A 27,068-nucleotide genomic window follows, 5' to 3' on the forward strand; every position below is an offset into this window, starting at 1 on the left:
GGTAAACTTTGAGGGTTTTCTTTGAAACAGTGATAGGTGTGTTTGAGTACATTTGTAAGTATGTATGTGTGTGGAGGTAGGTGTAAAATAAATGACTACTGTTATAGCTCTTGTTTTAAGTTGTATAAATGTCAGAAATTGTCTTAAGCAGAGAGAGAGAGACTGGTATCCGAGCGATAGGGAGAAAGAGATACAATATTAGCTTGTGAAAAAAGGACATCCTTGTGATAAGATGATATATAAATGTAATTTCTTTCTTATTTTCAGTTATAGATTTTGTTGACAACAATTAAGACAGATACGGATATATCTCTTACTATCTGGACAAGCAGAGTCGTCCACTCCACCATCATCAGAATCGGATTCATCCTCATCCCCACTGAAGTCAAATTCTTCATCCGATTCTTCATCGCTCTCTTCATCGGAATCTGTAACCAAAAGTCAGACCAGACCAAAGTAATTAGGGCTTGAAAAGTACTGCCATAGCTATCAGTATTACTATATGAGAAAGGTCAGTATCAGACAGCAATAATGGCTCAGAAATCGCGGCCTCCCCGGGTCCATACGCAATGCACGTGCGCTGAAAGCCGGCTTTTCCGATCTGTCAAGTTTCTGGCTGGACAGATCCTCTGCATTTCGGGGAGAAGGACATTCCCATGGCAGAGACTGGGCTATTTGCCCATCTCTTGCCCAGCGAATGTCCTTAAAACTCTTGCGCCTGGTAAAAGCAAGCGCATAGCGTACGAGTTTAAAAACATATCAAAAACATATTAAAATAAAATTTAAAAATACATTTGTTCAAAACCCTGCCCATTCAGATAATTTTATTTTAAGCTATAATTAAAACTTTTTAAAAAGATCAGCAAATTTTCTTTTTCAAAAACATTTCTATCAACTTTAATTTCTGTAATGTATTTATGTGAGGTGTTTTATGTAGTGTTTGGGGGTGTTTCTCATTCATAGTAATAGGAGTTTCGGAATCACGAAACTCCTATTACTATGAATGAGAATATGCTATACCTGATTGGCTGCCGAGAGCCATGTGACTCCAGCTCCAGGCCTGCGCACGTCCTGACGTGCACACGCTGCGACGCACAATCAGAAGAGGCCTCCGGACCAGAACCTGATGTTGCCGCAGCAGCTTCAGGTAGGTGCGCTTCTTTTTTCTAGAATCCAGTCGAATGCCCGTGGGAAAGAGAAACCGAGATTTCCGGGCCAATATGGGGGAAAGGTTAGTATCAGACAACAATATTAGTTTGAGAAAAGGACAGCAACATACAGCAGCAATATTAGTATATGAGAAAAGGGCAGTAATCGGCGGGAATGGTGGTGTTGTGTATCTGTAAAGCATACACTCCCATGTTCCGACATCAGGGAACTTCTCCCCTGAAGTCCCAAGGGATCCCAGCATCCCTTGGGAGCACTGTATATAAGCTGGCCCCTAAGACCTGTTCCTCACTCTGGAGTGTCTTATTAAAGACTGAGGTCACTGTTACTTTAACCTCCCTGTGTGCAGCCTCATCTGTGTTAGGAACACAATAACTGGCGACGAGAATACAAATCCAACGCAAAGATGCAGCAAACTGTGGGCATCCTGGAGAAGTTCTTGGAGGGTGAGGACTGGGAAGCCTATGTCGAACGGCAAGACCAGTACTTTGTAGCCAATGAGCTGGACGGAGAAGGAAGCGCTGCAAAAAGGAGAGCGGTCCTCCTCACAGTCTGCGGGGCACCGACCTACAGCCTCATGAAGAATCTTATGGCTCCGGTGAAACCCACAGATAAGTCAAATGAGGAGCTGTGTACACTGGTTCGGGAGCATCTTAACCCGAGGGAGAGCGTGCTGATGGCGAGGTATCGGTTCTACATGTGCCAGCGATCTGAAGGTCAGGAAGTGGCGAGCTACATCACCGAGCTAAGGCGACTTGCTGGACAATGTGAGTTTGATGGCTACCTGGAGCAAATGCTCAGACACTTTTTTGTACTGGGCATTGGCCACGAGACCATCCTACGAAAACTTTTGACTGCAGAGACACCGACCTTCAGTAAGGCCATTGCGAGAGCACAGGCGTTTATGTCCACCAGTGATAACACCAAACAAATCTCTCAGCACACAAGTGCTAGCAATGTTCATAAATTAACTGGAACTGTGTTTGTGAGCAGAAATGTACAGGGCAGAACCCACGAGTCTGCAACTGCCAGCAGGCCTCAGGTGACCCAGATGACTCAGAGTCCGCAACAAAGGATGAATGCAAGGCAATTCACAACTTGTTGGCGTTGTGGAGGCTTCCATTCAGGGTATGTTTGCAAGAGCTGTGGAACAATGGGCTACAAGCTCTGCAAAACCTGCTAACCAGCACGTGGCAGAGGAAGATCGGTCCATGGTGGATCAAAGCAATTTCGAGCCTGAGAGAGAGGAGGCAAATGCTGAAGTACATGGGGTGCACACATTTTCAACGAAATGTCCACCTATAATGCTAAACGTAAAATTAAATGGCTTACCCGTAGCCATGGAACTGGACACTGGCGCTAGCCAATCCATCATGAGTAAAAAGATGTTTGAGAGATTGTGGTGCAACAAGGCATTCAGACCAGGTCCTGAGCCCCATCCACACGAAACTGAGAATGTACACCAAAGAGGTTATCACTGTCCTGGGCAGCGCCATGGTCAAGGTCACCCACGAGGGCAAGGTGCACGAACTGCTACTCTGGATTGTCCCGGGCAATTGGCCCACATTGCTTGGAAGGAGCTGGCTGGGCAAAATCCGCTGGAACTGGGATGACATCCGAGCGCTATCACATGTCGATGAGGCCTCATGTACCCAGGTTCTAAACAAATTTACTTCCCTTTTTGAGCCAGGCATTGGAAATATTTCCGGGGCGAAGGTGCGGATCCACTTGGTTCCAGAGGTACGACCCATTCACCACAAGGCACGAGCGGTACCTCACACGATGAGGGAGAGAGTGGAAATCGAGCTGGACAGGCTGCAACGCGAGCGCATCATCTCCCCAGTGGAATTCAGCGAGTGGGCCAGCCCGATTGTTCCAGTACTCAAAAGCGATGGCACGGTCATGATTTGCGGCGATTATAAAGTAACTATTAATCGTTCTCGCTACAGGACCAATACCCGCTACCTACGGCAGACGACCTATTTGCTACGCTGGCAGGAGGCAAGACGTTCACCAAGCTCGACCTGACTTCGGCCTACATGACGCAGGAGCTGGAGGAGTCTTCGAAGGGCCTCACCTGCATCAACACGCACAAGGGACTGTTCATCTACAACAGATGCCCATTTAGAATTCGGTCGGCTGCAGCGATCTTCCAGAGAAACATGGAGAGCCTACGCAAGTCGGTACCACACACAGTGGTCTTTCAGGGCGACATATTGGTCACGGGTCAGGACACTACAAAACCTGGAGGAGGTCCTCCAATGACTGAATTGCGTAGGGCTGTGGCTAAAGAGGTCGAAATGCGTCTTTATGGCAACAGAGGTGGAATTTTTGGGGAGAAAGATCGCGGTAGACGGCATTCGGCCCACAGACGCCAAGACAGAGGCTATCAGGAACGCGCCCAGGCCACAGAACGTCATGGAGCTGCGGTCGTTCCTGGAACTCCTCAACTATTTTGGTAACATCCTACCGGGGTTAAGCACCCTTTTAGAGCCCCAGTTGCGCAAAGGTGAAAAGAAACAAATAATTGCTTTTGAGAAAGCCAGAAACATTTTATGCTCCAACAAGCTGCTTGTATTGTATAACCCGTGTAAAAGATTTGTGCTAACATGTGACGCATCGTCGTACGGAGTCGGGTGTGTATTACAACAAGCTAACGTTGCGGGGAAGTTGCAACCTGTCGCCTATGCTTCTAGGAGCTTGTCTAAGGCTTGAGAAATAGGCATCAGCGTGTGTTTTCGGGGTAAAGAAAATGCATCAGTACCTGTTTGGCCTCAAATTTGAGCTGGAAACCGATCACAAGCCCCTCACATCCCTGTTCGCTGAAAGCAAGGCGATAAATACTAATGCCTCAGCCCGCATACAAAGGTGTGCACTCGCACTATCAGCTTATAACTATACCATCTGCCACAGGCCAGGCACTGAGAACTGTGCGGATGCTCTCAGTCGGCTACCATTGCCCACCACGGGGATGGAAATGGTGCAGCCTGCAAACTTGTTGATGGTGGCGCAGCCCGCAGACTTGTTGATGGTCATGGAAGCGTTTGAAAATGATAAATCACCTGTCATGGCCCACCAAGATCCTCTGCTGTCCCTAGTAAAAAAACTGTGTACTGCATGGAAGCTGGGCCAGCATCCCCGTTGAAATGCAAGAGCCAATCAAGCCGTTCCAGCGGCGAAAGGATGAGCTGTCCATTCAGGCAGACTCCTGTTGTGGGGTAACCGCGTAGTGCTACCAAAAAAGGGCAGGGAGACATTCATCTCGGATCTCCACAGCACACACCCGGATATAGTAATGATGAAAGCGATAGCCAGATCCCACGTGTGGTCGCCCGGTATCGACTCTGACTTAAGACTCCTGTGTAAGGCAATGCAGCGTATGTGTTCGTTGAGCAAACCACCCAGAGAGGCACCATTAAGTTTGTGGTCCTGGCCCTCCAGACCATGGTCGAGATCCATGTTGACTATGCGGGCCCGTTTCTCGGTAAAATGTTCCTGGTGGTGGTGGATGCTTTTTCAAAATGGATTGAATGTCAAATAAGTCGGGGAGCACCACCACCGCCACCATTGAAAGCCTGAGGGCCATGTATGCCTCCCACGGTCTGCCTGACATACTGGTCAGTGACAATGGGCCATGTTTCACCAGTGCCGAATTTAAAGAATACATGACCCGCAATGGGATCAAACGTGTCACCTCGGCCCCGTTTAAACCAGCCTCCAATGGGCAGCCAGAGCGGGCAGTACAAACAATCAAACAGAGCCTTAAACGAGTCACAGAAGGCTCACTCCAAACCCACCTGTCCTGTGTACTGCTCAGCTACCGCACGAGACCCCACTCGCTAAGAGGTGCCCCCGGCTGAGCTACTCATGAAAAGGACACTTAAAACCAGACTCTCACTGGTTCACCCCAACCTGCATGATCAGGTAGAGAGCAGGCGGCAGCAACAAAATGTAAACGATGGTCGTGCCACTGTGTCACGGGAAATTGATCTGAATGACTCTGTGTATGTGCTAAACTGTGGACATGGTCCCAAGTGGATCACGGGCACGGTGATAGTTAAAGAAGGGAATAGGGTGTTTGTCGTCAAACTAGACAATGGACAAATTTGCAGAAAGCACCTGGACCAAACGAGGCTGCGGTTCACAGACTGCCCTGAACAACCCACAGCAGTCACCACCTTTTTCAAGCCCACAACACACACCCAAAGGATCAACAACACCATGCCGGACCAGGAAATCAAACCCATCACGCCCAATAGCCCAGCAAGGCCAGGCTCACCTAGCAGCCCCGCAGGGCCAACAACACGCCAGCCCAGCGAGGGCACAGCCAACACACCAGAACAGACATTTGTACCAAGGCGGTCCACCAGGAAAAGAAAGGCTCCTGACCGCCTCACCTTGTAAATAGTTTTCACTTTGACTTTGGGGGGGGGGGGGGGGGGGCGGGGGTGGGAAGGGGAGGAGTGATGTTGTGTATCTGTAAAGAATGCACTCCCATGTTCCGCCACCAGGGAGCTCATCCCCTGAAGTCCCAAGGGATCTCAGCATCCCTTGGGAGCACAGTATATAAGCCGGCCCCCTCAGGCCTGTTCCTTGCCTTGGAGTGTCTTATTAAAGACTGAGGTCACTATTACTTTAACCTCCCTGTGTGCAGCCTCATCTGTGTTAGGAACGCAATAAGTGGCATTAATGGTTAAGTTACTGAACTAGTAATCCAGAGTCCTAGACTAATGATCCAGTGATATGAGTTCAAATCCCACCATGGCAGCTGGGGAACTTAAATTCAGTTAATTAAATAAATCTGGAATAAAAAGCTAGAATTAGTGGTGTACAGTTGTAAAAACCCATCTGGTCCTTTAGGGAGGGAAATCTGCTGTCTTTAACTGGTCTGGCCTATATGTGACTCCTGCATGGATAGAGGATTGGCTAACTAACAGAAAACAGAGAGTCAGGATAAATGGTCATTTTCCAGTTGGCAAACAGTAAGTAGTGGGGTGCCACAATCTACATTAATGACTTGGATGAAGGGACTGAGTGTAATGTAGCCAAGTTTGCTGATGATACAAAGACGGGTGGGAAAGCAAGTTGTGAGGAGGACACAAAAAATCTGCAAAGGGATATAGACAGGCTAAATGAGTGGGCAAAAATTTGGCAGATGGAGTATAATGTGGAAAAATGTGAGATTAAACATATAAGATTATAAGGGGGCTTGACAAGGTGGATGCAGAGAGGATATTTCCGCTGATGTCTCCCCAGACTAGAACTAGAATAGATCTTAGAATAAGGGGCTGCCCATTTAAAACTGAGATGAGGAGAAATTTCTTCTCTCAGAGGGTTGTAACTCACTGCCTCAGAGAGCTGTGGAAGCTGGAACATTGAATAAATTTAAGACAGAAATAGATAGTTTCTTAAATGATAAGGAAATAAGGGGTTACGGAGAGCGGGCAGGGAAGTGGACCTGAGGCCATGATCGTATTAAATGGCGGATCAGGCTTGAGGGGCCATATGGCCTTCTCCTGCTCCTATTTCTTATGTTCTTATTATTCACTTCGGCGCAAATAATAATTTAAATGGAGAAAAATTGCAAAGTGATGCTGTACAGAGGGACCTGGGGGTCCTTGTGCATGAAATACAAAAAGTTAGTATGCAGGTACAGCAAGTGATCAGGAAGTCAAATGGAATGTTGACCTTTATTGCAATGGGGATGGAATATAAAAGCAGAGAAGTCCTGCTACAACTGTACAGGGTATTGGTGAGGTCACACCTAGAGTACTGCGTACAGTTTTGGTCTACATATTTAAGGAAGGATATACTTGCATTGGAGACTGTTCAGAGGAGGTTCACTGGGTTGATTCTGGAGATGAAGGGGTTGACTTATGAAGATAGGTTGAGTCGGTTGGGCCTATACTCATTGGAGTTCAGAAGAATGAGAGGTGATCTTATCGAAACATAGAAGGTAATAAGGGGGCTCGACAAGGTGGATAGAGAGAGGCTATTTCCACTCCTAGGGGGCATAGTTTAAAACTGAGATGAGGAGGAATTTCTTCTCTCAAAGGATTGGAAATCTGTGGAAACCTCTGCCCCAGAGAGCTGTGGAGGCTGGGTCATTGAATATATTTAAGGTGGAGATAGACAGATGTTTGAGCGATAAGGGAATAAAGGGTTATGGGGAGCGGGCAGGGAAGTGGAGCTGAGTCCATGATCAGATCAGCCATTAAATGGCGGAGCAGGCTCGAGGGGCCAAATGGCCTACTCCTCCTCCTAGTTCTTATGATCTTATGTAGACCCACAGCAATGTGGTTGTTTCTTAACTGTCCTTTGAAATGGCCTTGCAAGCCACTCAGTTGTCAAGAAGAGGGCTCACCATCACCTTCTCGAGGGCAATTAGGAATGCGCAATAAATACTGGCTTTGCTGTGAATGAATTTTTTTTAAAGTTAGTAATATTAGTATATGAGGGAAAGGTCAGTAACAGACAGCAATATTAGTATATGAGATCAGGGCAGTAAAAGACAATATTAGTATGTGAAAAGAATGAAGTATACATATAAATATTTTGATGTAATTTCAATTCCAATATGTTTAAAAAAACAAGAGCAATATACATCAATGTTCACACTTATGTATCCAGCAGCTGGGTACTCTGTGACGAGTGGCTCACTTCCTGACCCCTCAACGCCTGTCCACCATCTACAAGGGTCAAGTCAGGAGTGTGATGGAATACTCGCCACTGCCCTGGATGGTGCAGCCGCATCAATAACCACCCCTTCCTCTACCGGCACAATTGGTTGCAGTGTACATCGTCTACAGGATGCGCTGCAGCAACTCAACAAGGATACTTGGACAGCATCTCCCTTCCAGTGACCTCTATCGACGAGTAGGACAAGAACAGCAATGTTGTGGGAACACCATCACCTCAGAGTCACACACCATCTTGACTTGGACATATATAGCCATTCCTTCACCATCGCTGGGTCAAAATACTGCATCACCTTACTGACACCATTGCGGAAGGACCATCACCACATGGACTGCAGCGGTTCAAGGTTCAACTGTAGAGGGCAACTAGGGATGGCCAATGAAGGCGGCCATACCAGTGTCAACCGCATCCCGAGAACAAACGAATGAAAAAAGCTCCATGGGTAGTTAATTTTGCACTGTGGGTATCATATTACAGAAGGAATCTACTTCTAGATATAGTGGGAACTCCCAGTCAGTCTAGTCATTCTTCTGTAATCTAAATTAAAACTCAGATTTTCAGACGTAATCCTCAAAAACATTGATGGAGAGAAGATGATGATGAACTGGTGGTGAAATTAATCTTATAAAGCGTGCATACCTGCAGAGATTTTTGCTTCGCTCTTTCTTGTACGTTTGATTTTCTTCTTGAAGACTTTGGTGAGAAAATCAGCATGTTTGTTGTTTTCACCCAGAGACTTGAGGAAGGTGGAATGGAGGGCCTTCTCCTTCTCTTGTAGTTTAACTACATCTCGTTTCTTGACTTCGAACTGCTGGAAACAGTCTTCTGATTTTACCTGTAACAGAAAGTACAGCAGTTTCTGTCAGAGTTAAGGACTTAAGATTTGATTCTGAAGGATAGAGGAGTATATAGTGATTAAGTATAGTACAAGAATGACCATATCATGAGCAAGAACCACTCGACCTGAAAAAGCGCTTGCATTTATCTAGTGCCTTAACACCTCAGGCTGGCTCAAAGTGCTTTACAACCAAGTAACTACCTTTTGAAGTGCAGTTACCGTTCTTCATTTGCCAAAAAAAACATCACATTTTTAATCGGCATATCTACATATTCGCCCCAATTTTGAGAGTCTGGCAAAAGGTGGAGTTGAGCTGACCCAAAGTGCAGGCTTGTCCACACCTGCAGCACAGAGGCCTGGCCTGGCCTAACTTTCCAACATTAGCCTTTTCTAATTGAGAGAGGGCTCAATTGGAGGGAGGCTAATGGCACAGGTAACGTATGCCCAGAGAGAGACTGGCCCTCAGCACGGTTGGCTAACAATCAGGAAATCTGGTGAGGGAACGGCACCTCCCAGTTCCCCACCAAGTCACGCACCAGCTGAGCTGATTTACAAAAATACATTTAGTAAGTGTAACTGTTAATGTTTCAATCCTCAGACCATCTCCTGGGGAGATCCCAATGTGCCTTCTCTAGCTTCCAGTTGGCCTCAGAAGAAGGTATCTCAATGTTTTTCCACGTTAAAAATACTGCTCAAAACTTGTAATTCACCCTGTATGGCACCTTGCCAATTTTTTCCAGCATTTGGCTGGTCCTCAAGCAGTGAATGACACCTCTGGGGAAATCCATAGCCAGGGGTCCAGGGGCCTTCCTTGTGCCTATTCCATCTCTCCCCATTCCCCCCACCACAAAAGTCCTTTATGCTCCTGCAGCTTTTACTTTCCACATTTTAGCATTCGGCCAAGTCTTTTGGTGCAAGAGATTGGGCCTCCAGACAAACCAACCAGAAATCCAAGGTCACCTGGGATCTCTCTTGCACCGGTAAGGCCTATCTCCAACTTTTAATGATTTCTTTCAGGCTCCATAATGCTGCTGGAGACTTTTTTCCCCATTGTTTTAGCACTTGCTGTACTATTTTTTGCTGACGATCAGATATAGCTGCATCTCCCCCAACCTCCCTCCCCGAACAACAATGCCAGCCAAATCTGCTCGAACCTCCAGCATCGTCCCTGGCACCCTGTAGCTTCTCCCCAACTAATTTTCCACATTTTATCACCTGTTATACAGATCAATAAAATTAAAGATGAAAGACTTGCATTTGTATAGTGCCTTTCACGACCACCGGATGTCTCAAAGCGCTTTTCAGCCAATGAAGTACTTTTTAAAGAGTATAGTCACTGTTGTAATGTGGGAAACGCAGCAGCCAACTTGCGCACAAGCAAGCTCCCACAAACAGCAATGTGATAATGATCAGATAATCTGTTTTTTTTGTTATGTTGATTGAGGGATAAATATTGGCCAGGACACCGGGGATAACTCCCCTGCTCTTCGTCGAAAGTGCTGTGGGATCTTTTACGTCTACTTGAGAGCAGGCAGAGCCTTGGTTTAACTAGATTTTTGTGCTCAAGTCTAGGGTCTTGAACCCACAACATTCTGACTCAGAGCCGAGTGTGCTACCCACTGGGCCACAGCTCTAAAATATAAAAGATATAAAAGATGATTCACAGTTAATAAATATTCATGAATAGAAAACTTAAAATTAGTGATTCAATGAATACCGAGATATTTTCAACTGCTCAATATTTCAAAACTTTTCAATTCATATCTTTTAATTAATTTTTATTGATGCGCAATATTTGATTTTAAAATTTCTGATTCATGGTTATTTATAAATGTAAATATCCTTTTACAATGTTACTAAGTGATGATAGGTTAGCGTGCTGAGATTGTGATAAAGCAGCATCATGTACCTAACAGTATGATACTACTGATCAGGACAGAAAGCATCATCTGTGGCCCAATTACATAACATAAAACTTCGGAGCAGGAGTAGGCCATTCGTCCCCTCGAGCCTGCTCCGCCATTCAATAAGATCACGGCTGATTTTCTACCTCAACTTCACTTTCCCCATATCTCGCGATTCCCTTAATATCCACGTGTGACAGATGGTACTCTCTGACTCACCATACGCTGTCACAGGACACCGACAAGTATATTATTAATTCATCATCATCATCATCGGCAGTCCCTCGTATCGAGGATGACTTGCTCCACGCCAAAAAGGGATGAGCTCACAGGTGTTTCAATGAAGGACCTAATATTCCAGATCCTGAACTACATCCTGAAGGGTGGAAGATGCCTGTGCGTGGATTTTTTTTTAACGTCTGGTGGCCGTTGCACACCAGCCACCACACGGGCTTGACAGAGCTAGGTCTTGGTCCAGTGGCAAGGATTAACCAAGAGACCAGGTCTGCTGCCCGGACCTAGTGGGCAAACAATCACAGTGTGGACTGGCCCGTGCTGCCCCTGGGTCTTCACCTCTTCTGGGCCCTGAACTCACGCCACTCCTGCGCCCCAACCTCGCCACTCCTGTGCCCCAACCTCGCCAGGTCAGTGATTGGAGCGTGGGCAGGTACAGCAGGATCCATGCTAATATATTACCCTCAACCCCGTGAGCTCCTATCTTGCACATTAACCTTTTATGTGGCACCTTATCGAATGCCTTCAGGAAATCCAAATACACGGCATCTACTGGTTCCCCTTTATCCACACTGCTCGTTACATCCTCAAAGAACTCCAGAAAATTTGTCAAACATAATTCCCCTTTCATAAAACCATGCTGACTCTGCCTGACTGTATTATGAGTTTCTAAATGTCCTATTACTACTTCCTTAATAATGGACTCCAGCATTTTCCCAATGACGAAACAAATACATTTGACACTGTGCCTCATAAGAAGAAATTACAGTAAATGACCGAAAGCTTGGGCAAAGAGGTAGATTTTAAGAAGCATTTTAAAGGAGGAAAGAGAGGTAGAGAGGCAGAGAGGGAGTTCCAGAGCTTAGGGCACAGACAGCTGAAGGCACACCCACCAATGGTTGAGCAGTTATAATCAGGGATGCTCAAGAGGGCCGAATTTGAGGAGCACATCTCGGGGGGGTTGTGAGTCTGAAGGAGATTACAGAGATAGGGAGGGGCGAGGCCATGAAGGGATTTATAAACAAGGATGAGAATTTTGAAATCGAGACGGTGCTTAACCGAGAGCCAATGTAGGTCAGCGAGACTGGGGTGATGGGTGATCGGGACTTGGTGCGAGTTAGGACATGGGTTGCTGAGTTTAGGATGACCTCAAGTTTATGTAGGGTAGAATGTGGGAAGCCAGCCAGGAGTACATTGGAGTAGTCAAGTCTAGAGGTAACAAAGACATGGATGAGGGTTTTAGCAGCAGATGATTCAATAATAATGGCCTCCTTCACTGCTGAATTATTTTAAGATTTTGTGACAGCATCTTTAAATTTCACAAAATCCTCACAGTGTGAATTACTTTCTGGAGTTCAGGCAATAAAGAGCAAGAAAATAAATAATTAAGGAAAGAGTAGGGCCTATTAGAGACCAATAAAGTAACCTGTGTGTGGAGCGAAAGACATGAGTATGGTACTTCATGAATATTTTGCATCTGCCTTCACAGAAGAGAAGGACGATGTAGGCATTATAGTTATGGAGCAGGAGTGTGAAATATTAGATGGCATAAACATAGAGAGGAAGTATTAAGAGGTTTAGCATATTTGAAAGTAGATAAATCGCCTGGCTCAGATCAAATCTATCCCAGGTTGTTAAGAGAGGCAAGGGAGGTAATAGCGGAGGCTCTGATCATCATTTTCCAATTCTCTCTGGCTACAGAGGACTGGAGGACTGCTAACGTTGTGCCATTGTTTAAAAAGAAAGAGTGGTGGGAAAATTATTGGAAAAAATTCTGAGGGGCAGTATAAAATCATTATTTAGAAAGTCATGGATTAATCAAGGACAGTCAGTACGGATTTGTTAAGGGAAGGACATGTCTGACTAATTTGTTTGAATTTTTTGAGGAGGTAATGAGGGGGGTCGATGAAGGTAATGCATTTGATGTCGTTTACATGTGTTTTAGCAAGGCCTTTGACAAGATTCCACATGGCAGGTTGGTCAAAAAAGTAAAAGCCCTTGGGATCCAAGGGAAAGTGGCAAATTGCATCCAAAATTGGCTCAGTAGCAAGAAGCAAAGAGTAATGGTCAACGGGTGTTTTTGTGACTGGAAGGCCATTTCTAGTGGGGTTGCGCAGGGCTCATTACTTGGTCCCTTGTTTTTTGTGCTCTATATCAGTGACTTAGACTTCAATGTAAAGGGCATTATTAAGAAGTTTGTAGATGATTCAAAAATTAGCCCTGTGGTTGATAGTCAGGAAGAAAGCTGTAGACTGCAGGAAGGTATCAATGAACTGGTCAGGTGGGCAGAACAGTGGCAAATGGAATTCAATTCGGAGAAGTGTGAGGTAATGCATTTGGGGAGGGCTAACAAGGCAAGGGAATACACATTAAATGGTAGGACAGTGAGAAATGTAGAGGAACAGAGGAACCTTGGAGTGCATGTCCACAGATTCATGAAGATAAAGGACAGGTAGATAAGATAGTTAAGAAGGCATACGGCATTCCTTTATTAGCTGAGGCATAGAATATAAGAGCAAAGAGGTTATGCTAGAACTATATCAGACACTAGTTAGGCTACAGCTAAACCACTGCGTAGAGTTGTGGTCACCACATTACAGGAAAGATTTGATTGCACGAGGAGAGTACAGAGGAGATTGACAAGGATGTTAGCAGGACTGGAGAATTTTAGCTATGAGAAAAGATTGGATAGGCTGGGGTTGTTTTCTTTGGAACACAAGAGGCTGCGGGGAGACTTAATTGAGGTGTATAAAATTATGAGGGGATAGGAAGCACCTATTTCTCTGAGCAGAGAAGTCAATAACCAGGCTTTCAAAAGCAGATGAGTTGAGGCAGGGTCAGAGATAGCCGGTGTTATGGAGGTGGAAATAGAGTTCATAGAGTGTATCTGGAATGGTTTCCTTGAACATACGTTACGGAACCAACCAGGGAGCAGGCTATCTTAGATCTTGTACTGTGTAATGAGACAGGATTAATAAATGATCTCATAGTAAAGGATCCTCTAGGAAATAGTGGTCATAACATGGTTGAATTTCAAATTCAGTTGGAGGGTTAGAAAATCGGATCGCAAACCAGTGTCCTGATCGTAAATAAAGGTGAATACAAAGGTATGAAAGCAAAGTTGGCTAAAATCGACTGGTAAAATAGATTAATGTGTAAGACAGTTGATAGGTAATGGCAGACATTTAAGGAGATATTTCATAACTCTCAACAAAAATATATTCCAATGAGAAGGAAAGATTAAGAGAAGAGAGATGAAGTATAATGTGGATAAATGTGAGGTTATCCACTTTGGTGGTAAAAACAGAGAGACAGACTATTATCTGAATGGTGACAGATTAGGAAAAGGGGAGGTGCAACGAGACCTGGGTGTCATGGTACATCAGTCATTGAAGGTTGGCATGCAGGTACAGCAGGCGGTTAAGAAAGCAAATGGCATGTTGGCCTTCATAGCGAGGGGATTTGAGTACAGGGGCAGGGAGGTATTGCTACAGGGCCTTGGTGAGGCCACACCTGGAGTATTGTGTACAGTTTTGATCTCCTAACTTGAGGAAGGACATTCTTGCTATTGAGGGAGTGCAGCGAAGGTTCACCAGACTGATTCCCGGGATGGCGGGACTGACATATCAAGAAAGACTGGATCAACTGGGCTTGTATTCACTGGAGTTCAGAAGAATGAGAGAGGATCTCATAGAAACGTTTAAAATTCTGACGGGTTTAGACAGGTTAGATGCAGGAAGAATGTTCTCAATGTTGGGGAAGTCCAGAACCAGGGGTCATAGTCTAAGGATAAGGGGTAAGCCATTTAGGACTGAGATGAGGAGAAACTTCTTCACCCAGAGAGTGGTGAACCTGTGGAATTCTCTACCACAGAAAGTTGTTGAGGCCAATTCACTAAATATATTCAAAAAGGAGTTAGATATAGTCCTTACTACTAGGGGGATCAAGGGATATGGCGAGAAAGCAGGAATGGGATACTGAGGTTGCATGTTCAGCCATGAACTCATTGAATGGCGGTGCAGGCTCGAAGGGCCGAATGGCCTACTCCTGCACCTATTTTCTATGTTTCTATGTTTCTAGAATTATCCGTGGCTAACCAAGGAAGTAAAGGATGGTATCAAATTGAAAACAATGGCATACAAAGTGGCCAAGATTAGTGGGAGGGCAGAGGATTGGGAAATGTTTAAAACCCAGCAAAGGATGACTAAAAAAATAGAGGGGGAAAATAGATTATGAGAGTAAACTAGCAAGAAATATAAAAACAGACAGTAAGAGCTTCAACAGGTATATAAAATGGAAGAGAGTAGCTAAAATAAATGTTGGTCCCTTAGAGGATGAGACTGGGGAATTTATTATGGGAAACAGGGAAATGGCAGAGACTTTGAACAAATATTTTGTATCGGTCTTCACAGTAGAAGACACTAAAATCATTCCAATAATGGATAATCAAGGGGCTATAGGGAGGGAGGGTCTTAAAATAATTATCACTAAAGAAAAAGTACTCAATTCAATAATGGGACTAAAGGTGGACAAGTCCCCTGGACCTGATGGCTTGCATCCTAGGGTCTTAAAAGAAGTGGCTGTAGAGATAGTGGATGCATTGGTTGTAATCTACCAAAATTCCCTGGATTCTGGAGAAGTTCCAGCGGATTGGAAAACCGCAAATGTAACGCCCCTATTTAAAAAAGGAGGCAGAGAGAAAGCAGGAAACTATGGATCAGTTAGCCTAACATCTGTCATTGGGAAAATGTTGGAGTTCATTATTAAGGAAGCAGTAGCAGGACATTTGGAAAAACATAATACAGTCGAGCAGAGTCAGCATGGTTTCATGAAAGGGAAATCATGTTTGACAAATTTACTAACATTCTTTAAGGATGGACCAAGCAGAGTGGATAAGGGGGAACCAGTGGATGTGGTATATTTGGATTTCCAGAAGGCATTTGATAAGGTGCCACATAAAAGGCGACTATATAAGAAAAAAGCTCACAGGGTTAGGGGTAATATATTAGCATGGATAGCGGATTGGCTAACTAACAGAAAACAGAGAGTGGGGATAAATGGGCCACTTTCCGGTTGGCAAACGGTAACGAGTGGGGTGCCACAGGGATCGGTGCTGGGGCCTCAACTATTTACAATCTATATTAATGACTTGGATGAAGGGACCGAGTGCAATGCAGCCAAGTTTGCTGATGATAAAAAGATGAGCAGGAAAGCAAATTGTGAGGAGGACTCAAAAAATCTACAAAAGGATATAGACAGGCTAAGTGAGTGGGCAAACATTTGGAGTATAACGTGAGAAATGTGAGGTTATCCACTATGACAGGAAAAATAAAAATGTGAATTATCTAAATGGAGAGAAATTACTAAATGCTGCAGTACAGAGGGACCTAGGGGTCCCTTGTGCATGAAACACAAAAAGTGAGTATGCAGATACAGCAAGTGATCAGGAAGGCAAATGGAATGTTGGCCTTTATTGCAAGGGGATAGAGTATAAAAGCAGAGAAGTCCTGCTACATCTGTATAGGGTATTGGTGAGGCCACTAGAGTACTGCGTACAGTTTTGGTCAATCTATTTAAGGAGGGATATACTTGCATTGGAGGCAGTTCAGAGAAGGTTCACTAGGTTGATTCTGAGATGAAGGGGTTGACTTATGAAGAAAGGTTGGGCCTATACTCATTGGAGTTTAGAAGAATGAGAGGTAATCTTATTGAAACATAAGATAATGGGAGGCACGACAAGGTAAATGCAGAAAGGATGTTTCCCCATGTGGGGGAATCTAGAATTGGGGGCATAGATTTAGAATAAGAGGTTGTCCATTTAGAACTGAGGTGAGTAATTTCTTCTCTCACAGGATCATAAATCTGTGGAATTCTCTGCCTCAGAGAGCCGTGGAGGCTGGGTCCTTGAATATAGTTAAGGTGGAGATAGACAGATTTTTGAGCAATAAAGGAGTGAAGGATTATGGGGAGCGGGCAGGGAAGTGGAGCTGAACCGAAGATCAGATCAGCCATGATCTAATTAAATGGCGCAGCAGGCTCGAGGGGCCAAATGGGCTGCTCCTGTTCATTTGGTACGTCATGTTCTTATGTTATCTGCCCTAATATCTCCTTATATGGCTCGGTGTCAAATCTTGTTTTATAGTGCTCCTGTGAAGCGCCTCGGGACGTTTTACTATGATAAAGCCACTACATAAATACAAGTTGTTGTAGTAACAAAAACAGCAGGGTCCTCATACTGAACCCTGTATACTTCCCTCCAGTCTGAAAAACAGCCATTCACCACTACTCTCTGCTTTCTGTTTCTCAGCCTGGAAAATGTTTTTCATCCATCATTTCTTTCAGTAACTGTAATTTCCAGTTTCCAAAATATGGGTTTAAGCAAAATAGAAAATTTAAAAATACATATTTTATAATATTTTTATCTAACAACAGTTAAGAGAGAGCTTTGAATGCATCGCTATGCATTTGGAGCACGAACAGTTTACAGAATTTCCCAGCCTGCAAACTGTGCATCAACAGGAGATAAAAGTAGAGCAGTGTGTCTCCTCATGCTGAGTGTCTGAGTTTCTTTCCTCTTTTAAAATCACTTTTGAAAAAAGCCTTTGCTCCCGTGCCTCTCTTTCTCTTCTCACCTGTTACTTTCTTCTCTATGCTCTTCTGCTTCTTTCCTTTTCTTCTCTTCCCTTCCCTGTGTGGTGAGAGGTGGTGTGTGGTGTATTGCTCAGCGCTACAGGTCCTATTTTCTAGTGACGGGGTTGGGGAAGTAATTGCTAGTAGAGTTTGATAGCTCCCTTCATATGGCCTATCGATGTCTCCGCAAGATCCTACAAATCACCTGGGAGGACAGACGCACCAATGTTAGCCAACATCCCCAGCATTGAAGCACTGACCACACTTGATGAGCTCCACTGGGCAGGCCATATTGTCCACATGCCAGACACGAGACTCCTAAAGCAAGTGCTCTACTCGGAACTCCTTCACGGCAAATGAGCCAAAGGTGGGCAGAGGAAATGTCCCCAATAAAGTACAACATCCCCCACTGACATCTGGGAGTCCCTGGCCAAAGACCGCCCTAAGTGGAGGAAGTGCATTGGGAGGGCGCTGAGCACCTTGAGTCTCATTGCCAAGAGTATGCAGAAATCAAGCGCAGGCAGCGGAAAGAGCGTGCGGCAAACCAGTCCCACCCTCCCTTACCCTCAACGACTATCTGTCCCACCTGTGACAGGGACTGTGGCTCTCGTATTGGACTGTTCAGCCATCTAAGGATTCATTTTAAGAGTGGAAGCAAGTCTTCCTTGATTCCAAGGGACTGCCTATGACTGACTATTGCTTAGCTTCATCCCTGTCACTGCCCTCTGATTGTATCCAGTTCCCTTTAATAAAGATAGCAATATTCATGTATTTGAAAGGGCAAGGGATTGGCACCAAGTGGATCATTCTTTGAGAGCCAGCACAGGCAGGATGGGATGGATAACCATCTTCTGAGCCGTAAAATTCTGTACTTCTAGAATTTGCCTTCCATTAGGTAACGTTCCAGTGCAAGAGTGCAGTATGAGTTCTATAGGAATATTGCTGATCACCACCTTTTAATGAAGAAAATAGGTTCAATAATTGTAGTTTATTTCAGAATTTTTTTTACTAACCACAAGACCAAAGAGAAGCGAATTGGTTGCTTACTTGTGTTTCCAGCCACTCATAAATGCGTTGGTTGACGCGTTGCTGCAAAATGTCCTCACTCTTTTCAAACTCTTTCAAGAGAAGAACCTCTTCGAAAAGTGTAATATGCCGTAAGTCAGCCATCTTCATAGCGATATCCAGCTTACATTTCTGGTGGCAAAGGACCCGGAGCTCTGCATCGAAGTTCTTTATCAATTCATTGATCTGGAGAGGGAATGGAATTAAAGATTACATTTGTCAGCTGCAGGAAATTGCTCCCACTTCCCATTCAAGGATTCCAGAGATTCAGCACTCTGCATACTGAACTTTCACCCCTCGACAACTGGCAACCTTGTCTTTGGAAACCACATTCATTTGGGACTCGTTATATTTTCAGTAAATAATTTGTGTTATTTTCAAATGGCTAATTTTAATTCAACAGCTCAAAGTGGCCGGTTGCGCACGGTACTCAAGCGTCTCCCCGACTCTTTCAAAGACGTTCAACTTTATAAGAACATAAGAAATAGGAGCAGGGGTAGGCCATACGGCCCCTCGAGCCTGCTCAGCCATTCAATAAGATCATGGCTGATACAATCATGTATTCAGATCCACTTCCCCGCCCGCTCCCCATAACCCCTTATCGTTTAAGAAACTGTCTATTTCTGTCTTAAATGTAATCAATGTCCCGGCTTCCATAGCTCTCTGAGGCAACGAATTCCACAGATCCACAACTCTGAGAAGAAATTTCTCCTCATCTCAGATTTAAATGGGCGGCCTCTTATTCTAAGATTATGCCTCTAGTTCTAGTCTCTCCAATTAGTGGAAACATCCTCTCTGCATCCACCTTGTCAAGCCCCCTCATAATCTTATACGTTTCGATAAGATCACCTCTCATTCTTCTGAATTCCAATGAGTAGAGGCCCAACCTACTCAACCTTTCCTCATAAGTCAACCCCCTCATCTCTGGAATCAACCCAGTGAACTGCCTCCAAAGCAAGTATATCCTTTCGTAAATATGGAAACCAAAACTGCGCGCAGTATTCCAGATGTGGCCTCACCAATACCCTGTATAACTGTAGCAAGACTTCCATGCTTTTATACTCCATCTCCTTTGCAATAAAGGCCAAAATTCCATTGGCCTTCTTGATCACTTGCTGTACCTGCATACTAACCTGCATGTTGTGTTTCATGCACAAGTACCCCCCGCCATCCCCCCCCGGCCAGGTCCTGCTGTGCTGCAGCACTTATGCAATTTTTGTCGATTTAAATAATAACTTGCTCTTTGATTTTTTTTCTGCCAAAATGCATGACCTCACACTTTTCAACATTATACTCCATCTGCCAAATTTTTGCCCACTCACTTAGCCTGTCTATGTCCTTTTGCAGATTTTGTGTGTCCTCCTCACACATTGCTTTTCCCCCCATCTTTGTATCGTCAGCAAACTTGGCTACGTTACACTCAGTCCCTTCTTCCAAATCATTAATATAGATTGTAAATAGTTGGTGTCCCAGCACTGATCCCTGTGGCACCCCACTAGTTACTGATTGCCAACTCGAGAATGAACCATTTATTCCGACTCTCTGTTTTCTGTTAGTTAGCCAATCCTCTATCTATGCTCATATATTACCCCCAACCCCGTGAACTTTTATCTTGTGCAGTAACCTTTTATGTGACACCTTGTCAAATGCCTTTTGGAAGTCCAAATACACCACATCCACTGGTTCCCCTTTATCCACCCTGTTTATTACATCCTCAAAGAATTCCAGAAAATACGCTCAACTTCCTCATGCAAGAGAGGGACTAGCCATGACCCCACAGCAAGATGATTCCTGCCTGGACCCAGCCCCACCCTCCAACTCTTCCTGTGCCGCATTCTCCTTCTGAGACAGGATTTTGTCTTTTATTGTCGAGAAATGAGAAACAACAAGAGCACTGAAACACTGAGGTAAAATCATCAAAATGGGAGCTAGAACAAGGCACAGGTTTTTAAAAAATGAAACCGTCACACAGCTTTAATCTCCCGCATCTTCCAGTTCTAATGAAAGGTCACGGACCTGAAACCTTAACTCGATTTCTCTCTCCACAGATGCTGCCTGACCTGCTAAGTATTTTCCAGCATGTTCTATTTACCATTTCTCTTTGTTCATTGAAGCTACAAATCCATTAATGAAATATGTACCAAAATTATATAAATATGGGCAGTGGAGTTCTGAGGGTCTCCACCTATAGGCCAGCACTCATCATCCCAAGTTGTCAACTGAAGACAATACTGCTTAGTGAAAATGCTTATGCTGCTCCAGCCTTACAAATGTCCTCAAGGAGTCCAACACATATTGGCCAGGTGCTCAGTGGAAGAATGTACCATGGTCACTGTCACAGAGAATGGCATTGGTGACTTTGACTCGGGCTGTTATGGTGCACTGGGAGTCATCATCCTATCATAGGCAGTCCCTCGAAACGAGGATCACTTGCTTCCACGCCGAAAAGGGATGAGTTGTTCACAGGTGTTTCAATGAAGGACCTAATATTCCAGATCCCGAGCTACATCTTGAAGGGTGGCAAGGATTAACCAAGATGACTGGAGACCAGTACTGGGAGCAGCAGAAACCTGATTGGAGTTCCGGGACAGATGGACACAGATCTGGGAAGCGACAACAAATTCAAGGTTTCTGGAGAGGAAAGGGAGATTGGAGATGGGGTAGTTAGCGTGGAAAGGGAAGTGTGGGGGGGGGGGGGGGGTGCGGAGAAAGAGAGAATGGGATTTTTGAGGATGTGGCGTGATAAAGGTGGTTTTCAAAGGCGGGGGCAGTGCCTGAAAAGAAGGAACCGTTTATCATAACATGGGAGATGGACGGGGGCAGGAAAAGGAAGTAGAATGGTCAGCAGTTTAATGGGAATGGGATCAAAGGATAGTTTCCATGAACGAGATGAATTTGAAGAGGGCATGGAAAGAAGTGGGGTGGGAGACGTGGGAGGAAATAGAGATATCGGCCAGAATTTTTAGACTCAAGATGGGTTGCGTGGGTGTGGGCCAGGAGCCCAAAGATGTGAACAGTGCATTCTCCACTTCAGTTAATGGTCTCTATTAAAGTAATCATGCGCGTTTGCTGACCCTATTAAATAGTGCGAGTCTGATGATGTCATCAATGACTAATTTCCAGCAGAGAGATTTAAAGCAGCCACGGCCACATCGCATTTGAAGGTTGATGTAGGAGTGTGGAGGGAGTAATACAGAGAATTGTCTTATTGCTGAGAGTTATAAAAATGAGATCACAAAGACAGGGCTGCACCCCGCTTTTCGGATGACTCGCTACATATTCTGGTGCAGGAAGTCAGACACGCAGGGAAGGTCCTTTTGCCTGCTGATGGGCGGAAGAGACCTCCTCAAAGGACCAGAAGGGCCTGGCTCCAAATTGCTGAGGAGGTCAGCAGCAGGGATGTTGTCGGGAGGACATGGTACAGTGCAGGAAGAGATTCAATGATCTGATGAGATCAGGAAAGGTGAATGCAAAACCACGCTCACGTTCATCCTGATGTGCCTGTCACCACATTCCCATCACTCTGCCTTCCCAAGCCTGCTCCTGCACATCATTACTCACATAACATACCTTGCACGTCCACCCATCCCTCTCTATGTGCATACTCACATCCCCATCTGACTAACTATCGCTCACCCTAATGTAATCATACCGAGTAACACCACAGAAAGAGGCCATTTGGCATTGGCACCACACTCCCTCATAGTCACTCTCTACAGATGTAACCCACTCATTCCTCACACTCGTTCCATCACTCTCACTCAAACTTTTCTTTCCCGCCTTGCATAAGAGACAACAACAGGGAGAGGGAGAGAACCGGAGGTGGCCCTCCAGGCTTCAGTACTTTGACTGCAGCAGAGGAGGTGGTCCTGAAAGTATCGAGAGTTGCAGAGCTGCTGGTGGTGGGAGAGAGAGGGGGTCCTCTCAGCAACATGGTGACAGAATTATATCTCATACAGCCACATGGTACGCAGCAGCCACTCAAATGGTGACTGATGTCAGCAGCCAGTTAATGTTCATCATGCGCATAATAGTATCGTTACCCATTCTTAATATAACATTTCTAAATTATCTCTTTACTCTCCCACTGGTCCATTAAGAGCCCCCAACTGTTCAGTCGGAGGAGGAAGACGACTCCTCAGAGGAGCCTCCAGACTCTGAGGATGTACCGTCAGCAGACCCAAGCTCACCCAGCACCAGCGCAGATTTGCACACCTTGGTGGGTCCTATGCGAGCTAGAGTAGTGTTGTCACCTGGTGTCTCACACATCACAAGTAAGCAAGTGCAGATGGCGGAGACAGGGACAGCAGCGGAAACTCCTCATCAGAAGGCGCAGGACGTTCCCAGCTCTGCTCAGCTGCATGCAGACGTTGAACATTGGGGATCATCGAGAAAGAGGGCAATCCTGGAGGGCCAGCAAGAAATGCAGGAAGCTCTGGCAGGTTTTGCAGAGAATGGAGGAGTCCATCCCCAACATGAGCAACACCGTGTCGCAGGCGATGACATCGATGTGTTCCTCCATGGAAAGGATGGCCACCTGCATGGAGCAGCTAATGTGCCACTCACATGAGCACAAGCTAGCTATGGAGAACAGAAGGCAGAGACTCATAGGCCTCCTCTCCAGGAGGGATCTAATCATAAACTCGGGTCCTCATGGCCCCACAGCTATGTAGTAAGGTGCTCTCCAGCTCCTTGCTAGCAGGGAAGTGCGGGTGGCCAATGAGAGGGATGATGGTGAAAGGGGACATAGAAGTTGGGGGCTCCGCTCAAAGTGCTCACACTTCTCCCACGTTGCCACCCCCTCAGTCAGAGCCCCAGATGCTTCCACGGATCGCAATGGCCGAGTCTGCCCCTGCACAGTCGCAGGAGGAGCAGTCTTCCGCAAAACCCAGAGGACGTCCGCCAAAAGCATCTACGTAGCAGCAGCAGGGAATTGAGCAGCCTGCCTCTACCTCTGCTGAAGCCACAGGGGTCACACTTTGCAGAAGCATACGTAAAAGAAAAAAGCCACAATCCTAATTGAACAAGGGTATGTACATGGGTGTATAAATAAGTGTTATTGTTAAGGTTCCATTTCTGTTATCACACATGCAAAAGTATTTTTTTTCACCATTTTCCGGTCATGCCCATTTTTATCTGCTACCTTGGAAGTGGCTTTGTGAGTTTGAGTGAATGATGAGACATTACGTAACCTCCAGAATGGCTTCGTCATTGTAGGGATGCTTTACGGTATTGAAGGGGGAACTTGGCACAGCATGTGGCAGCCATATGCGTGCATTTCAGGAAGTTAAGTAAATCTGGCCATGATGAGGCCATTCCTGGCCTCCCGAACAGCAATGTGCTCCACTGCTGGTGCCATCTGGACCTTAGCTTCCTCCTGTTCTTCCGACTTGTGGCTCCTCCTCTAATGAGGCTTCGGGATGTGCACATTGCTCCTCATGCAGCACTAATCCTCGCTGCTGCGCTATGTTGTGCTGTGCGCAGCATCCATTCTGGAGACCCTGACTGGTGCGTACTGAAGGGCTCCTCCAGATCTGTCAAGGCATTTGAAGCACATCATGAGCATCTATTGTCTGCTCTATAACACATCTGGTGGACATGTGGCTTTCATTATAACGCTCTTCGTCCTCATTGCTTGGCCTCCTCAAGAGCCACATCTTCAGTGGATAGCCCTTGTCTCCCAGCAGCCAGCCGCTAAGTGCCTTCGGTGGTGCGAAGATCTGAGGGAGGACGCAGAACGAGAGTCATGACAGCTGCCAGGAAAAAGTGTGCTATGAAAATTTAATTTAAATTAAATGAACGGACCACCCGGCATCAACCTCAGCACCAGCTACGGACACGACAATGGCACACTCAACCCAGGAGGGAAGGAGGGAGGGGGAGAGGGAGGGGGGGAGGGGGGGGAAGGGAGGGAGGGAGGGAGGAAGGAGGGAGGGGGGAAGGGAGGGAGGGAGAGAGGGGGGAAGGGAGGGAGGGAGAGAGGGGGGAAGGGAGGGAGGGAGAGAGGGGGGGGAAGGGAGGGAGGGAGAGAGGGGGGGAAGGGAGGGAGGGAGGGAGGGGGAAGGGAGGGAGGGAGGGAGGGGGAAGGAAGGGGGGAAGGGAGGGAGGGAGAGAGGGGGAAAGGGAGGGAGGGAGAGAGGGGGGAAGGGAGGGAGGGAGAGAGGGGGGGAAGGGAGGGGGGAAGGGAGGGAGGGAGAGAGGGGGGAAGGGAGGGAGGGAGAGAGGGGGGAAGGGAGGGAGGGAGAGAGGGGGGAAGGGAGGGAGGGAGAGAGGGGGGGAGGGAGAGAGGGGGGAAGGGATGGAGGGAGAGAGGGGGGAAGGGAGGGAGGGAGAGGGGGGAAGGGAGGGAGGGAGAGAGGGGGGGGAGGGAGAGAGGGGGGAAGGGAGGGAGGGAGAGAGGAGGGAGGGAGAGAGGGGGGAAGGGAGGGAGGGAGAGGGGGGGGAGGGGGGGAAGGGAGGGAGGGAGGGAGGAAGGAGGGAGGGGGGAAGGGAGGGAGGGGGGAAGGGAGGGAGGGAGAGAGGGGGGAAGGGAGGGAGGGAGAGAGGGGGGGAGGGAGAGAGGGGGGAAGGGAGGGAGGGAGAGAGGAGGGAAGGGAGGGAGGGAGGGTGACCTACCTGGATCACCATGGAGCGGGGGGAGCCGCACGATCAGCAGAGTGCCAGGCTGAGCAATTGCGGCCAGGACCTCTAGAAGAAACCGGATCAGCAGCGCCAACAAGGTGGTACGTTTTTTTTAACCTTTTTCACTCGGCCGCCTTGCCTCAAATCATCAGCCGGCCACCTGAGCCACGCCTCCTGCAGCTTCCTGTGTTTTTGCCTGCCACTCTCATAGGGAGGGGGGTGCGGATGGGTGGTGGAGAAAGAATGAATTTCGGGGCCTGGGCGCTAACGTGGCGATGCGCGTGGCGATGATGTCATGATCTCCGAACGCAGGAGATTGGGGCACAAAGCCGTAGAGCCGCCACTGAACTCCCGCTGAAGGCCCCAGGGGCACTAACAAGAGGCGCAAATGTGTTGAATTTCTAGTCAACAGAATCATACCTTTCAGCCAATGTTCCCAACTCCTCCATCACCATCCCTGGGTATATCCTATCCCACCGGTAGGACAGGCCCACCAAGGGTGGTGGCACAGTGGTATATGGGGGGGGGGGCGGGGGCGGGGGTGGCCCTGGTATCCTCAACATTAACTCTGGACCCCATGAAGTCTCATGGCTTCAGGTCAAGCATGGACAAGGAAACTTTCTGCTGATTACAACCTACCACCCTCCCTCAGCTGATGAATCAGCACTCCTCCATGTTGAGCACCACTTGAAAGAAGCACTGTGTAGCAAGGGCACACAATGTACTCAGCTCCAGATGTCATTAAACAGACTTGGTGATAACATGGACAAAATTTCAGAGGAGAGGTGAGAGTGACTGCCCTTGACATCAAGGCAGCATTCGACCGAGTGTGGCATCAAGAAGCCTTAGTAAAACTGAAGTCAATGGGAATCAGGGGTGAACTCTCCACTGGCTGGAGTCATAGGAAGATGGTTGTGGTGGTTGAAGGTCAATCATCTCAGCCTCAGGACATCACTGCAGGAGTTCCTCAAGGCAGTGTCCTAGGCCCAGCCATCTTCACCTGCTTCATCAATGACCTTCCCTCCACCATAAGGTCAGAAGTGGGGATGTTCGCTGATGATTGCACAGTGTTCAGTTCCATTTGCAACTCCTCAGATAATGAAGCAGTCCATGCCCACATGCAGCAAGACCTGGACGGTATTCAGGCTTGGGTTGATAAGTGACAAGTAACATTTGTGCCACACAAGTGCCAGGCAATGACCATCTCCAACAAGCGAGAGTCTAACCACTGCCCCATAACATTCAACGGCATTACCATCATCAAATCCCCCACCATCAACATCCTAGGGGTCACCACTGACCAGAAACTTAACTGGACCAGCCACATAAATACTGTGGCTACAAGAGCAGGTCAGAGACTAGGTATTCTGTGGTGAGTGTCTCACCTCCCCAAAGCCTTTCCATCATCTACAAGGCACAAGTCAGGAGTGTGATGGAACAACACTCAAGAAGCTCAACACCATCCAGGATAAAGCAGCCCTTTGATCGGCACCCCATCCACCACCTTAAACATTCACTCCCTTCAACACCGGCGCACCGTGGCTGCAGTGTGTACCATCTACAAGATGCACTGCAGCAACTCACCAAGGATTCTTCGGCAGCACTTCCTAAATCCGTGACCTACATCACCTAGAAGGACAAGAGCAGCAGGCGCATGGGAACACCATCACCTCCACGTTCCCCTCCAAGTCACACACCATCCTAACTTGGAAGTATATCGCCGTTCCTTCATTGTCATTGGGTCAAAATCCTGGATGTCCCTCCCTAACAGCACTGTGGGAGAACCTTCATCACACGGACTGCAGCGGTTCAAGAAGATGGCTCACCACCACCTTCTCAAGGGCAATTAGGGATGGGCACTAAATGCCAGCCTTGCCAGTGACGTCCACATCCCAGGAACGAATAAATAA

The 27,068-nt window shown here is 46.7% G+C and overlaps 1 protein-coding gene across 1 annotated transcript in view; it reads right to left on the reverse strand.

Moving 5' to 3' along the window:
• LOC139275611 (cilia- and flagella-associated protein 44) overlaps positions 1 to 27,068 on the reverse strand; it is a 292,909-nt gene that overhangs the window by 50,119 nt on the left and 215,722 nt on the right. The window contains exons 26-28 of the mRNA XM_070892782.1: positions 18,520 to 18,723; positions 8,506 to 8,701; positions 318 to 428 (exon numbers count right to left, since the gene is read on the reverse strand). Of these exons, the coding sequence (XP_070748883.1) occupies positions 318 to 428; positions 8,506 to 8,701; positions 18,520 to 18,723 (511 nt within the window). The remainder of the gene's footprint in view (positions 1 to 317; positions 429 to 8,505; positions 8,702 to 18,519; positions 18,724 to 27,068) is intronic.

Source organism: Pristiophorus japonicus, chromosome 11, assembly GCF_044704955.1.
Source record: "Pristiophorus japonicus isolate sPriJap1 chromosome 11, sPriJap1.hap1, whole genome shotgun sequence".
NCBI lineage: Eukaryota > Metazoa > Chordata > Chondrichthyes > Pristiophoridae > Pristiophorus > Pristiophorus japonicus.